This window comes from Mytilus trossulus, chromosome 1 (assembly GCF_036588685.1).
Source record: "Mytilus trossulus isolate FHL-02 chromosome 1, PNRI_Mtr1.1.1.hap1, whole genome shotgun sequence".
Lineage (NCBI taxonomy): Eukaryota > Metazoa > Mollusca > Bivalvia > Mytilida > Mytilidae > Mytilus > Mytilus trossulus.
In genome coordinates this window covers 11,131,777-11,148,216 of record NC_086373.1, presented here as the reverse complement: position 1 = coordinate 11,148,216, position 16,440 = coordinate 11,131,777, and the positions used below count along the sequence as shown (strand labels likewise).

General features: G+C 31.6%; 1 protein-coding gene across 1 annotated transcript; it reads right to left on the bottom strand.

Annotated features, from left to right (window-relative positions):
- Positions 1-5,021: 5,021 nt before the first annotated feature.
- LOC134715096 (glutathione S-transferase 1-like) lies at positions 5,022-15,549 on the bottom strand. The gene is made up of 5 exons (XM_063577009.1): positions 15,328-15,549; positions 10,675-10,767; positions 9,049-9,167; positions 6,926-7,030; positions 5,022-5,340 (listed from the first exon to the last, which is right to left on the bottom strand). The coding sequence occupies exons 1-5, from the start codon at positions 15,458-15,460 to the stop codon at positions 5,173-5,175; spliced, it is 618 nt and encodes a 205-aa protein (XP_063433079.1). The 5' UTR covers positions 15,461-15,549; the 3' UTR covers positions 5,022-5,172.
- Positions 15,550-16,440: the final 891 nt, after the last annotated feature.

The window sequence follows — 16,440 nt, the reverse complement described above, 5'->3', positions numbered from 1 at the left end:
ATATCTACGAGTGGGGATATAATATAGTAATATTTTGTTCATTTATATATATGAAAATACTTTCATTAAGAACAGGAATAAAGGCCCTGTTCATTGATAATTTGTATTTTTTCTATTTATTTAGTGTGATTTTGTCACATACTCCACATCCCTTTATTTTTTATTTGCTAATTGAAATAAAATTTATACATCTAATTTCAAATAGATTATAAGTCTTCCATGGAAGACATCTGTTTTCTTTGTTGTGTATTTAAATCACGTTATATTAGATAACAGGAAGTGGATGAGCAGGGCACTCTGTATTGCACATTGGGCAAATTTAAAATAAAGCTTTGCGCCAAACATAAAGTGTGGGACTGTGGGCTATTAAGGTGTAGGCAGTGGCATGAACATTTTGTATAATATCCATTATGCATTACTACTTGGTAAACAGGAAGTGGATATACAACAGCAATTATCTAAAGTCCCCTTTAACTTTGTTAGAAGGAGACTAAAAAAAAATCAAGGGACTTTGTTTATACTATGCATTCTCAATTGCAATCTCTTTTTATGTTGCTTAATGGATGTGGTCTTAACAACACCCATTGTTATAATATGATGTATGAAGAGTGAAATAACCTCATTTATTTCACATGTGACTTAATCATTTTTATTTCACTAGGAAATCAATGCAATTCACTGCAACACATATAAAAATGATATATATATTCTGTTAAAACCTTGTTAAAAATACAACTATAATGACGTTTATCAAATACAGTTACAGTCACACATTTTATGCAAGAATCATTGTCATGATAATTTGGTTGCATTTTCCCTTAATTTTTTTTTTTTCTCTAATCATTGGACGAATCTCATTTGCTTCATGAAAACTTGGCAGCTCTGTTTGAATTAGTTAGGCTTATAACACCTAAATCCTGTGGCTCAAGTAGGATAGAGGGACAAATAGTTCCGGTTAAAAATAATATATTCATACGCTAAAAAAATAGAAAATCATACGCACAAAGATACTTAATGTATTGAAATAATGTTGAAGTTGTTCCTATTAGTGAGGTCAGCAGTCGGCACTTATTAGAGAGTAAATGTTCCCTAAAAATTACGGTCGGCAGATCAGCAGTCGGCACTTATTAGTAAATGTTTACTAAAATACTAAGGTCGGCAGTCGGCACTTATTAGTAAATGTTTACTGAAAAACTAAGGTCGCCAGTCGGCACTTATTAGTGAGAAAATGTTCCCTAAAAAGTAAGGTCGGCACTTTTATTTTTTTTATCTATGTATGCTTAAAAGTAAGGTCGGCAGGTTGGCAGTCGTCACTTATTTATCTATGTATGCTTAAAAGTAAGGTCGGCACTTATTCGTCTATGTATGCTTAAAAGTAAGGTCGGCAGTCGGCACTTATAATATTTAATAAGTGCCGACCTGCCGACCATTAAATATAAATATTGTATACTAAATTTTAATAAGTGCCGACCATTAGATATAAATATTGTATACTAAATTTTAATAAGTGCCGACCTACCACCATTAAATATAAATATTGTATACTAAATTTTAATAAGTGCCGACCATTAGATATAAATATTGTATACTAAATTTTAATAAGTGCCGACCATTAGATATAAATATTGTATACTAAATTTTAATAAGTGCCGACCTACCACCATTAAATATAAATATTGTATACTAAATTTTAATAAGTGCCGACCATTAGATATAAATATTGTATACTAAATTTTAATAAGTGCCGACCATTAGATATAAATAGTGTATACTAAATATAATAAGTGCCGACCAGCCGACCAATATATATACTAACACTAAGTTTTTCAGTTATAAAAAAAATCCAAAATGTCCTACTTTAATGAACTATTAAATCATCATTCATTCCCATTTACTCAGTAATACCAATTTACTCATTAAATATTCCTTCCACTGGAACTATGTACCCTTATACACTACTTGAACCAATCCTGTTATGGAACCTTTTTGACATATTTTTTACAATTTCATAGAGGTCCATAGACTTTTAACTTGTTATGTCTGAAAACTAAGTGCTATTGATACAACCAATTATGGCCCTGGAACAAACTTATTCAGATTTCATCGAGGAAGTCATGCTTAATAAGAACTTGGGACTGTAATAAAGTCTGTTTTTTACAAAATAATATTACAGATATTTGAAGGCAAGTAAATAATTAAACACAAATTATCAACATATTTTTTTTTTATTAACTCAAGTTTCTTGACATCACAATTTCTCAATGGGGCTGTCAATTTAAATAATCATTAAATCATAAATGCCACATATAAGAAACCATTTTCTATTTGAATTGTTGATTTTATTTGATTTTATTTGATTGATTCGATTTGATCATGTCATCTTACCTCCAATCAGATAAACAGGAAGTGCATGAGGAAAATGATAAAAGAAAATCCACGATCCCGAATTCAGATTGAATAAACTTAAAAAAAAAAGGGAAAATATATATATTCAACCAGGGACCTATACAAGTCCTTGATTCAACCAATTCAAGGTATCAATTTGAATAAAAGTTTGCAGTCTCCTTTTTATATTCAGAATCAAGATAATAAAAAAAAAAAAAAAGCAAAAAAAAAAATAATAAATAAAAATTCATAAGCACAATGAAAAGCAGTACAAGCCCATACAATGGGTCTGATTTGTCTTAAAATTACTTGACAGATAAATCTTGATATATTAGTATGAGTATTTTCAACCCTTACCTGTTTTGCTTCAACTCCTTTAGTTTTTGAGATTTTTAAAGCCCAACACTGTATATATTATCCCTATGTTCTCCTTCGCCATGGCGGCCATGTTTAAATTTTTTTTAGATATACACTAAACACAATATGGATCCTTTAGCCTTAGTTTGGCTCAAATTGGGTTATAAGTTTCAGAGGAGAATATTTTAAAAGTTATTCTAAGGGGTCAAAAGCCAAATTGGTTATTATGCTTTGCTCATTGTTGAAGGCTGTACAGTAACCTATAGTTGTTAATTTCTGTGTCAGCTGATGGATCTTGACATAATAAACATTTCACACCTGTCAAATTTGCTATAAAAGCTTTAGTTTTTGAGATATAAGCCCAAAACTGCATTTTACCCCTATGCTCTATTTTTAGCTACGGCAACCATATTTTTAGACAAAACAGAAAATAAAACACAAATTTATTCTAGACACCTTAATGATAATTCAGCTTAAGTTTGGTGAAAATTGGTTCAACAGTTTCAGAGGAGAATTTTTTTTAAAGTTAGCAAATAGGATGAACAAATTGTGTAAAATTGTCATTAAAGGACAATAACTCCTTAAGGGGTCAATTGACAATTTTGGTCATATTAACTTATTTGTAGATCTTACTTTGCTGAAAATTTTTGCTGTTTACAGTTTCTCTTTATCTATAATAATACTCAAGATAATGACCAAAAACTGCAAAATTTCCTTAAAATTACCAATTAAGTGGCAGCAACCCAACAATGGGTTGTTTGATTGTTCTGACAATTTCAGGGATGATAGATCTTGAACATTTTTACCCAATGTCAGATTTGCTCTAAATGCTTTAGTTTTTGAGATATAAGCCAAAAACTGCATTTTACACCTATGTTCTATTTTTAGCCATGGCGGCCATGTTTTTTTATGAAATGGTAATTAAAACACAAACTTTATTCTAGATACCCTAGGAATCAATCAGATGAAGTTTGGTTTGAATTGGTTCAGTAGTTTCAGAGGAGAAGATTTTTGTAAAAGTTAACGCCGGACGACGGACGACGACGGACGACGACGGACGACGGACGCCAAGTGATGAGAAAAGCTCACTTGGCCCTTCGGGCCCGGTGAGCTAAAAACCCTATAATAGATAGATAGAAAGTGAAACGAAGGAAAAATAATAAACAAGATAAGACCTACAATTTTAAAAGTCAATATGGAGCAAATCATTCAACGGCTGTCACTCGTTATTTGAGTTATTGTACTTAATTGACGATATTTATCTTTATGTCTTGCTATTTTTCCTTATATGATAAGACATCATAATAGATTAATAGACACTTTAAATCACTTAAATGATAAGCAAGGCAAAATGAAATAAACAGATTGAATAATCAGCATTAAAAGACCAACAAAAGTTTTTGTCATAAATTCTATTCTCATTTACAATGACGAAGAGTGTCTTTACCTTTGTTGAACATGCACATAGACCAAGTGAACGACACATGCTCTTTAGAGCCTACAGTTACAAACAGATTTTAAACAACTTAAGATCAATTTGTATTAACCATTGAAAGGTATAATACATGTTATTTAAGGTTATAACTTAATGTAATTGTTTGTATTTCGTTTCAGTGTAATTATCAACATAATTCAATAAGTGTTAAAAATAATGTGTTATTGACAACATTTAAATCATGGTTCAGTACCCTTTGAAAACGCAAGTCTACATCAGAAATACAATACATTAGCTGTATTTGGCAATACTTTTAGGAAACTTTGGTCCTAATTGGCATTATGCTATTTGCCTTTGTACTTTATTTGGTCTTCTAACCCTTTTTAATCGAGCGTCATTGATGAGTTTTGTAGACGAAACGCGCGTCTGGCGCAAAAACATAATTTTAATGATTGTATCTATGAATAAGTTATTTACAACCACTAGGTCGATGCCACTGCTAATGGAATTTGTATCTCGAGATTATCACCAGTCCTGTAGTCAGCACTTCTGTGTTTACATGAATTATCCCTCATTGATATGCAATTGTAAATAGTCAATGTTTAGTTTTCTTGGCTAAGTCTGTTTTATTTGAATCTACAAGCAATAGGTCAACTTCATTTAGTGTATTGGATGATTGTAAGGTGTTATCGGTCCTTGAGAGAGAGTAAGGACCGATAACTCTGCATGGGAGATTGAGTTGGTTATTGGATATTATCGTACTAATAATTGACCTAAGAACATTTCATTAACTTTAAAATGTCAAAGCTTTTGTAGATACAGATACAGAGAAAAGAGCCAGTGGTGATCGATATTATTTTTTTTATTTTGATTTAATGATTTTGACAGATGACAAAATTCATGCACCATGGTGCCATTATAATATTTGTTCGCTTGGTAAACAAAGACATACACTTGAACACAAAACATAAACGTGTCAGTGAAAAAAATGGGATTCACCGTTCTGTCTTTGGTCTCGTTTCCAACCATTTTTTGATTTTCGGAGCAGCTTTGATTCTTTCGTGATGTTTGTTGAATTCTTCTAGAAAATTAAGTTGTTCGTGTTTCCAAACGGCTAAAACCTCTTGTGTGAAGTCAAATACAGCTAGATCTGCCCATGTTAGCTAAAACAAAAACCGATATACATTGTACTTAATTCAAACGATAGACTGCTCATGACATAAACAGCTAAAAAGTATATAGGCTATCAGGTGAATATATTACAGTTCTTTCACAATAAACTTTTTAGTTTGTCAAATATACGCGTCTTTTGGACAAACACATGCTTAAGGAGTCCCTACGAGATATATAAAATATCAATAATACAATATTTCTTGTTCAATCATAAATGAAAGTGAAGCAGTGAAATAATAAATCGCTTTTAGCCACCAGTATGGGTTAATTTTGTCAAAATAAACGAAGAAACATTGATTTTGAATTATTTACTTGCAAGAGAAAAATTCGACCTCATTAAATCCGTATTCATGTGAACTCCAATTCAACCCCTTAGCTAGTGATGTATAACACGTGAATAGTGTGTGTATAGTTATTTAAAGGAAAAGAAAGTCAACATTGAAAGTGGAACAAGGGTGAATCATTTAATTGGGGAAAGACGGCTCCGTCAATCCCCTATAGGGTTGACTAGAGTGACATTCCCTCACATCATTCATTTTGTTTTTAAAGTGCGGAAAACCCCCCAACAAATCTTACTGAGATTTGATGAGATGGGGAGACACAAATAAATAGATTGACTTTAAACACTTTTTTACACATTTCCCTTTTGTTTCTCTGGAAATTATCGTATATTGAGCTCTCCTTTTCACTATTTACGTTTCTTTTACAATCCGGAAAAATTAGTATGACGAGATATTCTAAATATGCCACACTACGCAGAAGCAGGGAATATCCTATATTGGTTATTTAAATCATTCTCAAAGATTGTGCACTTATTAAAAATGGTGTTTGTTAAACAAACATAATAATGTTTGCTGTAGATGATTCAAACATCAACATACAATACTTTAATTTGTAGGTCAACAACTTTCAACAATTTTCAAAGTAAACAAAGGGTGCAATCAACAGTTTTTTTCTACGACTTCATACTTTGAGGAACCCTGCATAAGTGACCCTTAGTGGTGGACTGATTAATAAAAATACTTGTATAAAACTAGATATCACTGGAATCAGAATGCTCTCTAGTTTATAATGAAATAAAAATAAAGTGTACTTTTAATAGTATAAAAAAGTTTTATCCAGAGAAACTGGGAAAAACATTGCCTAATTTAAGCTTAAAAAAACTGAAATCAGGTCATCTGCACACCCCTGAATACATGATACCTGCACATTTTTCATAATCAAAATTGTATGAATTTCATAGATTTTTACCTGGTCAAATCGAAAAAGTCAAATCAAATAAAAAAAAAACCATTCACATTCAAATTGATTTTGTCTTTCTAACGTGCAATAATATAAGTATAGCTTTGATATTCAAATCCATATTTTCCATGAATTCTTCTTTTTCTCTCGAATAGGATATGCATAAAATACTGTTCGCTGGATATTTAGCGAACAAGCCATCAAAAAATCAGCATCATATGCAATTATTGTAATAATGAAGAAATATAACAGATGAACAAATTAACGTTATTCTAGTTTGGTTTGAAAATTAAACAAAAAAGTATTTAAAGAACAAAAATCTTTGTAACTTACATCATTCCCAACAAGATAATCTCCTCCATTATCTTTTAACGTCTTCTCAATAAATAACATAAATTTGTGTAATACCTCTTCGGCTAGATGTTTGCTGATATCAGTCTGAAATATTTTTTACATTGATTTCCTTCATTTCAAAGCAAAAAAATTAAATATAGACTTTAATCACATATTTATCGATACTCATAAAATTGATAGGTTTTTTTTGTGACTAAAAAAATGATTAACCCCGTAAAAATGTCTACTATACGGATTAAGGTTTTTGAAGGTTGAATGGTGGCCTATATATATAATTACTTTGTATCACTTCATTCTAAAAGAGGGACGAAAGATACCAAAGGGACAGTCAAACTCATAAATCTCAAACAAACTGACAACGCTATTGCTAAAATTGAAAAAGACAAACAGAAAAACAATAGTACACAAGACACAACATAGAAAACTAAAGAATAAACAACACGAACCCCACCAAAAACTAGGGGTGATCTCAGTTGCTCCGGAAGGGTAAGCAGATCCTGCTCCACATGTGGCACCCGTCGTGTTGCTTATGTGATTACAAATCCGGTAAATAGTTTAATTCGGTATGTCACATTCATGAAAGTGAAGGGATTGTAGTTACGACGTAAGGAACATATCCGATATCATTTGTGAAACGGTTATTCCATAACGGTCAACCAACTCGTGATGGTGTACGTAAAATTTACGAAGGGATGATTTCAACTTCACCATTTGGAACTCTTGGTTTGATAGCTTCCTTGTGAGCAGTAACCCTCTATCAAGAAAATAATGATAGGAAATGCAATAAAACGTTTAATCCCGCTGCAAATGTTTGCACCTGTCCTAAGTCAGGAATCTGATGTACAGTAGTTGTCGTTTGTTTATGTAATATATACGTGTTTCTCGTTTCTCGTTTTGTTTATATAGATTAGACCGTTGGTTTTCCCGTTTGAATGGTTTTACACTAGTAATTTTGGGGCCCTTTATAGCTTGTTGTTCGGTGTGAGCCAAGGCTCCGTGTTGAAGGCCGTACTTTAACCTATAATGGTTTAATTTTTAAATTGTTATTTGGATGGAGAGTTGTCTCATTGGCACTCACACCACATCTTCCTATATCTAAGCACGGGAATATCGTATTAATTAGGAAATATATACCCCGTATGCAGGTGCTGCTGGAATGTTGCTGCTTAGAAATGGAAAGTTCACAATTGGAAAGCTGAAATCATCTCTTTTGTCGTAAAGTTTTGTCTTCAACCGACCCTCATTGTCAATTTCTAGATGTAAGTCAAGATATGAAGCCCACTTAACTGTATCTGTAGTATCCTTAATCTCCAATTCGATGGGATAGATGCGTTCCACATAGTCACCAAATTTTGAATTGTTTAGTGAAAGAATGTCATCTTTATAGCGGAAAGTAGAGTTAAAGGGTATTGCTAACTTCTTATCTTTCTTCCTAAGAAGTTCCTGCATAAAGTCAGCCTCATAATAATAAACAAACAAGTCAGCAAGTAGAGGGGCACAGTTTGTTCCCATTGGGATGCGGACAGTCTGTTGAAAAACACGTCCTCCGAACGTAACAAATATGTTGTCTATCAAGAAATCAAGCATTTTGATAATATCGGTTTCAGAGAATTTTTTGTTTGAATCAGAGTGATTCTTTCCAAAGAAGGATTTGTCCCTCCCTAAGACAAGATACTTGTATCTACATTGGCGATTTTTTTTATGAAGCAAAGTAATACCAACTCTTTTAATTTGTCTTTTAGTTTGGAATGTGGAATACTTGTGTAGAGAGTAGAAAAGTCAAATGTTTTAATACTGTTACAAAATGAAAGAGAGTTAGATTGTATGTATCTAAATCTGGTGGACATTTGTCCCATTGGCAATCATGCCACATCTCCTCATATTTATATTGATTTTACCAATAAAATAATTAGCAAATTTATATTATCTTTTATAAGATACACATAGAAAAATGTCATTTCAAGGGGAAAACATGTTTATACCTATAATGATTTACTTTTATAAATAGTTATTTTGATGGAGATTTGTCTAGATGGCACTCACACCACATCTTCCTATATCTATTATAGTCTTTTTAATTTTTCCCAATTAAGTGCTTTTACCTTTTTAGCTTCATCCTTTTCAAAAATGTACTTTCGAATTTCTGGCCTAACATCACAATGAATAGTATCTATGATAGTATCACACATAGTATTTTCCATATTAGTCTTTCCATATAAACCTGAAATAAATCGGCAGAGTAAAATATTCCCAACATGATAAGTTTTAAAAATCATATTTTGAATTGTGTAATTTGTTTATTTTCAAAGAATTAAAAAATTAGTTCCGCAATTTATTTTTTGTCTATTGTTTAAGACACGCAATAAACAGTTTGGAATGAAAACATACGCATTGGCACTCATACCACATCTTCTTATATCTTTATACGGTTTGACCAAAAAAGAAATCTAAAGATAAACCAAAGTCCAGTAAATATATGCTTCTTTCATACTTAATCCATTCGCAATATAAGGACGTGTGTCGCTTGCTTGTCTTGTCAAAGGTGTTTAAAGCAGGACATAAAACAGAAACAAATATAGGTCACCGTACCACCTTCAACAACGAGCAAAACCTGATCTGCATAATCAGCTATACAAGTCTCGAAAAGACCAATGTAAAACAATTCAAACGAGAAAAGATACGGCCTTATTTTCGTACAAGATAATTAACGAAAAACAAATATGTTACACAGCATAAACTGACAACCACTGGATTACAGGTTCCTGACTTGGGCCAGGCACATACAGAATGTGGCGGGTTAAACTCGTTTAATTGTGCCAATCGTGTCCTTACCTCAGACAGTGGTATAACCTTTGTTTCAACATAAAAATAATAAAAAGTTCAAAAAGGCTTAACCCAACAGATGAACTGCATCTAACAATAACACAGAATAAATAAAATTTATATCCCACGCACGCGCGGCATAGTAAAATCAGTGCCCGGCACGTTATCATCAGTATGTTGATGGAGTGCTGAATTATAAAGAAGAAGAGAAGAGATGATTTGTAACATTTTTTATACTGTTGGTAAATTAAGGAATTATTCTAAGAAATTAAGGTTCTAACTCCAACAGGCAAAGTTCGTCTGATATGAATTGTGTTTCTTTTGTACGCTCAGAAAGTTGTTTGAACTTGCACGCGTTTTTAAACAAACAGAGAGCGTGCTACAGACTGTATACAGCAAAGTTATTGGTTTGTTCGAAAGTGTATGGCGGATTATCGCAATAACAAGATGTCTGCCCTCTCCGACATTTCCTCTTTTTGGTCTCGACTGGGATATGCATGCATTATTTTGGACTGGATTTAAATTAAGTCCAGCATACTAACAAAATATTTGTTAAATTAGCATTAGTCAGTAACTAATCTTGGAATTGTTAATGCGTTAAATGTTGAGATACTAGATACGTAAGTCTTAACTAGCGGTTTATATGGTAAGAACATGCCAAGAGATGAATATATTTACTTGTGTTTGAATAATGTTTTAAAATTCAAGACACTGTTTAACTCCTAAAATCAAAAGACAGTCATGCATCTGTCTTGCATTTGCGTGCGATTTTTTTTCATTTTTTTTTACTGTAATACTATAAATTATATGATAAAACATTACTTTGTATGTTATTCTTACAAATCAATAAATCATTTAATAAATTTTAAGGATAAGTGGGTAATTTGTTTAGTTATTTATATTACCAAATTCTCTGGCGAGATACCTCTCGATAGCTCTTGATTGGGGAATCAACTTCCCGTTTACTGATAAAACTGGAACCTGTCCTAATGGTGTAGCTATAATAAAAAGATGAATAATTAACTATGTGTAGTAATATACATTTTCGATCTGAAGCAACAAAAAAAAACAAAAAAAAAAACAAAACCCAAGATTGTCTCCATAGTATACGGATGTTTCACGCGCCCAATTATCTTCTATATTCAGTGCACCGTAAAAATGGTCAAAACTCTAGTTCGGCATTAAAATAAGAAAGTTCTTATAATAGAAAACATGTGAAATATGTTTCGAGTTGATTAAACTTCAACTTCATCAAAAACTACGTATCTTGATCAAAAACTTTTAATCTGAAGGGAGACAGACGGACGGACGAACGGACACACAGACCGAAAAACCTAATGCTACTAAAAGAAGCATAATCATTATCAACTTTACTAGATACGGATATCCATCAGCTGCATAAGACGATATTAAGATAAAAGCATTGACGATGTTTAAAAAAATATAAGTGTCTAAAGCTTGAATGAGAGAATGGTCTAAAGAGCAATTCATGAATGAGTTCATCTTAAAAGTTGATTTTTCTTCAACAGAATGAAAATGTTTCTGTTGCCCTGTAGTTGTCGTTGTTGCATTGCAGTTTGTTTTGCATTGTAGTCGTCGATGTTACATTGTAGTTGTCTTTGTTACATTGTAGTTGTCTTTGTTACATTGCAGTTGTCTTTTTTACATTGTAGTTGTCTTTGTTACATTACATTTGTCTTTGTTACATTGTAGTTGTCTTTGTTACATTGCAGTTGTCTTTTTTACATTGTAGTTGTCTTTGTTACATTGCATTTGTCTTTGTTACATTGTAGTTGTCTTTGTTACATTGCAGTTGTCTTTTTTACATTGAAGTTGTCTTTGTTACATTGCATTTGTCTTTGTTACATTGTAGTTGTCTTTGTTACATTGCATTTGTCTTTGTTACATTGTAGTTGTCTTTGTTACATTGCAGTTGTCTTTGTTACATTGTAGTTGTCTTTGTTACATTGCATTTGTCGATGTTACATTGTAGTTGTCTTTGTTACATTGTAGTTGTCTTTGTTACATTGCAGTTGTCTTTTTTACATTGTAGTTGTCTTTGTTACATTGCAGTTGTCTTTTTTACATTGTAGTTGTCTTTGTAACATTGCATTTGTCTTTGTTACATTGTAGTTGTCTTTGTTACATTGCAGTTGTCTTTTTTACATTGTAGTTGTCTTTGTTACATTGCAGTTGTCTTTGTTACATTGTAGTAGTCTTTGTTACATTGCAGTTGTCTTTTTTACATTGTAGTGTCTTTGTTACATTGCATTTGTTTTTGTTACATTATAGTTGTCTTTGTTACATTGTAGTGTATTTGTTACATTGCAGTTGTCTTTGTTACATTGTAGTGTCTTTGTTACATTGTAGTTGTCTTTGTTACATTGCAGTTGTCTTTGTTTCTTTGTAGTTGTCTTTGTTACATTGTAGTTGTCTTTGTTACATTGCAGTTGTCTTTGTTACATTGTAGTTGTCTTTGTTACATTGTAGTTGTCTTTGTTACATTGCAGTTGTCTTTGTTACATTGTAGTTGTCTTTGCTACATTGCAGTTGTCTTTTTTACATTGTAGTTGTCTATGTTACATTGCAGTTGTCGTTGTTACATTGCAGTTGTCTTTGTTACATTGTAGTTGTCTTTGTTACATTGTAGTTGTCTTTGTTACATTGTAGTGTATTTGTTACATTGTAGTTGTCTATGTTACATTGCATTTGTCTTTGTTACATTGTAGTTGTCTTTGTTACATTGCAGTTGTCTTTTTTACATTGTAGTTGTCTTTGTTACATTACATTTGTCTTTGTTACATTGTAGTTGTCTTTGTTACATTGTAGTTGTCTTTGTTACATTGCAGTTGTCTTTTTTACATTATAGTTGTCTTTGTTACATTGCATTTGTCTTTGTTACTTTGTAGTTGTCTTTGTTACATTGCATTTGTCTTTGTTACATTGTAGTTGTCTTTGTTACATTGTAGTTGTCTTTGTTACATTGCAGTTGTCTTTGTTACATTGTAGTTGTCTTTGTTACATTGCAGTTGTCTTTTTTACATTGTAGTGTCTTTGTTACATTGCAGTTGTCTTTGTTACATTGCAGTTGTCTTTGTTACATGCAGTTGTCTTTTTTACATTGTAGTCACTTTGTTACATTGCAGTTGTATTTGTTACATTGTAGTTGTCTTTGTTACATTGTGGTGTCTTTGTTACATTGCAGTTGTCTTTGTTACATTGTAGTGTCTTTGTTACATTGTAGTTGTCTTTGTTACATTGCAGTTGTCTTTGTTACATTGTAGTTGTCTTTGTTACATTGCAGTTGTCTTTTTTTACATTGTAGTGTCTTTGTTACATTGCAGTTGTCTTTGTTACATTGTAGTTGTCTTTGTTACATTGCAGTTGTCTTTTTTACATTGTAGTGTCTTTGTTACATTGCATTTGTCTTTGTTGCATTGTAGTTGTCTTTGTTACATTGCAGTGTCTTTGTTACATTGTAGTTGTCTTTGTTACATTGTAGTGTCTTTGTTACATTGTAGTTGTCTTTGTTACATTGCAGTTGTCTTTGTTACATTGTAGTTGTCTTTGTTACATTGCAGTTGTCTTTGTTACATTGTAGTTGTCTTTGTTACATTGCAGTTGTCTTTGTTGCATTGTAGTGTCTTTGTTACATTGTAGTGTCTTTATTACATTGTAGTTGTCTTTGTAACATTGCAGTTGTCTTTGTTACATTGTAGTTGTCTTTGTTACATTGCAGTTGTCTTTTTTACATTGTAGTGTCTTTGTTACATTGTAGTTGTCTTTGTTACATTGTAGTTGTCTTTGTTACATTGCAGTTGTCTTTTTTACATTGTAATGTCTTTGTTACATTGCATTTGTCTTTGTTACATTGTAGTGTCTTTGTTACATTGTAGTTGTCTTTGTTACATTGTAGTGTCTTTGTTACATTGTAGTTGTCTTTGTTAATTGCAGTTGTCTTTGTTACATTGTAGTTGTCTTTGTTACATTGCAGTTGTCTTTGTTAAATTGTAGTTGTCTTTGTTACATTGCAGTTGTCTTTTTTACATTGTAGTGTCTTTGTTACATTGTAGTTGTATTTGTTACATTGCATTAAAGTTGTCATTGTTACAATGAAGTTGTCTTCGTAACATTGTTTTGTTTTCTTTGTTGTGTTGCAGTTGTCTTTATTGTGTTATAGTTGTCTTTGTTGTGTTTCAGTTGTATATATTACATTTTATAGTTGTCTTTGTAACATTATAGTTGTGAAAGTTTTTGTTGCATTGTGGTTGTCTTTTTGTGATCCAGTTGTCTTTATTGCATTGCAATACTTAGGTACTGACTGGCTTATAAAAAACCTTTCAAAAATTGTCAGTTTATAAATTTTGAAATTATAAAGAAACTTAGGTTTCAACTCCCTCAGGCAAATTTGACCTATTAAGATGAATTCGGCTATTTGTTTTATAGCTCTGCAACTGTTTTCCAATCTGTTTATATTTTTCATGTGAGTGGATTCAAAACTTAACAACAGTATTCTAGTATTAATCTGACTGTCGTTAGGTAAGATCTCTCCTAACTAAATCAGTGTTTATTTTTTATATATAGAGACCTGTCATTTTGATCTAGAAATTCCTAATTGTTTCATCATGTTACTCGATTTTTTTAATATAAAACTAATTTCTTGTTAAAGACACGAATTGTTTTAATATTACTTGCATTAATCAAGAATTTGTTCTTTAGACAGCTATTCTTAGCTGAATCGTAAAATGCAAAAATGTAAAGTTCAGCTGAATTTGGACGGATAACCAAATAGCCATTGATAAGCCGTTTGTAGATACGACAGTACATCCAGAATAAACCCGTTAAGAATTATTGGAAAAATTGAATTTATAAACGAAAACGTGCTACTGCATTTGCAAAAATTAAAACAAATCTGTATGTCATTTCAACATTAAGAAGATAGCATTAGTTTAGACAATCAATCAAGTGTTACCAAAGTCAATATAAACCATAAGTACAATCATATAGGACGAGTTCATGATCACGTAACAGGTATATCAAAAAACAAATTAAGATGCATTTCAGACAATGAATACAGGAGTATATAATTTAAAACGTATTAGATAATATTGAGTCAAAATATTTATTGCCGGGGTATTTTAGACACAATGGAGAATATCTAACGTATATATACTTTATATATATATCATAGAAATCAATAAAGGCTACTCTAGGCAGTGATACAATGTATTGTATTTCAAAGTTGAAAATCAAAACTCTGATAGAAAGAAATAAATAAAAGAAGATTTGATGTCCAGTATCATTAATTTAATTCGACGTGCATAAGAGTTATCGCGGTGTTACATCTTACATGTATGATAACATGAATTTATAAATCAGTTATTATTATTAAACTTTGCCAAATGTTGAGTGAATATTAAACATCGAGTGTTTAGAGAGGGGATGCCAATTAAGTAGTTTAACGTCAATTTAAAGTACAGCTACACTTCAATAATACAAAAATACACAAGGTCGGAGAACAGGACAAATCTATTTATAAAATCAAATTTAAATCTTACTGGGTTTGATTGAAGGCCATTCTTCAAAGGTAATTCTGCAGTCTTCATACTCCTTGCCAGCCGTAGCAAATAACAGTCTTGACACTTCCCCGCGTGCCCGTAGGTTAAAGTAGGTTAGTTTATATACTGCCATTTTGATGAATCAGTCGCTTAACATGTACTATCGGTTTTATCTATCATACATGTGTGGCACTTCGTAGATCTATGTTTACACATTTTCACCTGGTATAAATATCGTGTGCATAAGTATAGGTCATGATAAGTTTTCAGAGATAATGTCGAACAAAAATCTTAATAATATAAAGAATCAAATGCTTTTGGTATAATTTTATTTGGAAGTAGAAGCTTTGACCGAAGTACTATTTTGTATGAAGCGCGTGCAGTTATATATCTGTTTTATTTTTTAAAGAATTAATTACGATACATATATATATATGTTTTATTATAAGCAGTAATTTTGAACAATCGCGAGGCTATCCTACATCATATTTAAATGCAGCTATCATGAGTTTTTCAATAATAATAGATTATCGTTGAATATCTCAACGAGATTGATTTTCTCGCGAGCCGTTACGGCGAAAGTGAGAAAAGCAATCGATTTGAGATGACCAATGGTAATTTGTTTATCGCTATTTTACCTATGGACACGGTTGTAAATTTCCTTGACAACGACACGTGTTCCATTAGTTTCTGGCGATAATTTTCATATCACTCGACTCCGCTGACATAGGAAATTATCAGTCAGCAAGATCAAAGGAAAGATGCGTAAAATAGTGATAAAATATGATAACTTGGAATTCAACGTGATTGTTAAATCAGCAGTTATTATTAAAATATTAAGTTCAATAGCCATGGTATAACACATTCGTGTTCATGTTACTTCATGACTTAAGCTCCACCCCTTTTTTGAAAGACACCCGCCTCTAAAATGATTAAAAAAAAAATTAAAAAAAAGATAAAAGGTCATAAACATTTATTGGTTTTAATTTTAAAACAAAAAGCAATAAATCATTTGTACAACATCCCGAGAAACATTTTTCAAACTAAACAGGATTGTTACCTAGAAGTTTCTGAAACATATTAAGGAAGTATCAACGAAATAGGGAAGCCCTG

Bases quoted from the DNA above. Each gene is read 5' to 3' on its own strand.
- LOC134715096 (XM_063577009.1), bottom strand. From the start codon at position 15,460: ATGGCAGTATATAAACTAACCTACTTTAACCTACGGGCACGCGGGGAA. The intron at 10,768-15,327 runs GTAAGATTTAAA...TTTTTATTATAG, and splicing joins ATGGCCTTCAATCAAACCCA to CTACACCATTAGGACAGGTT. The intron at 7,031-9,048 runs GTAAAAGCACTT...AAAATATTTCAG, and splicing joins AAAAGGATGAAGCTAAAAAG to ACTGATATCAGCAAACATCT.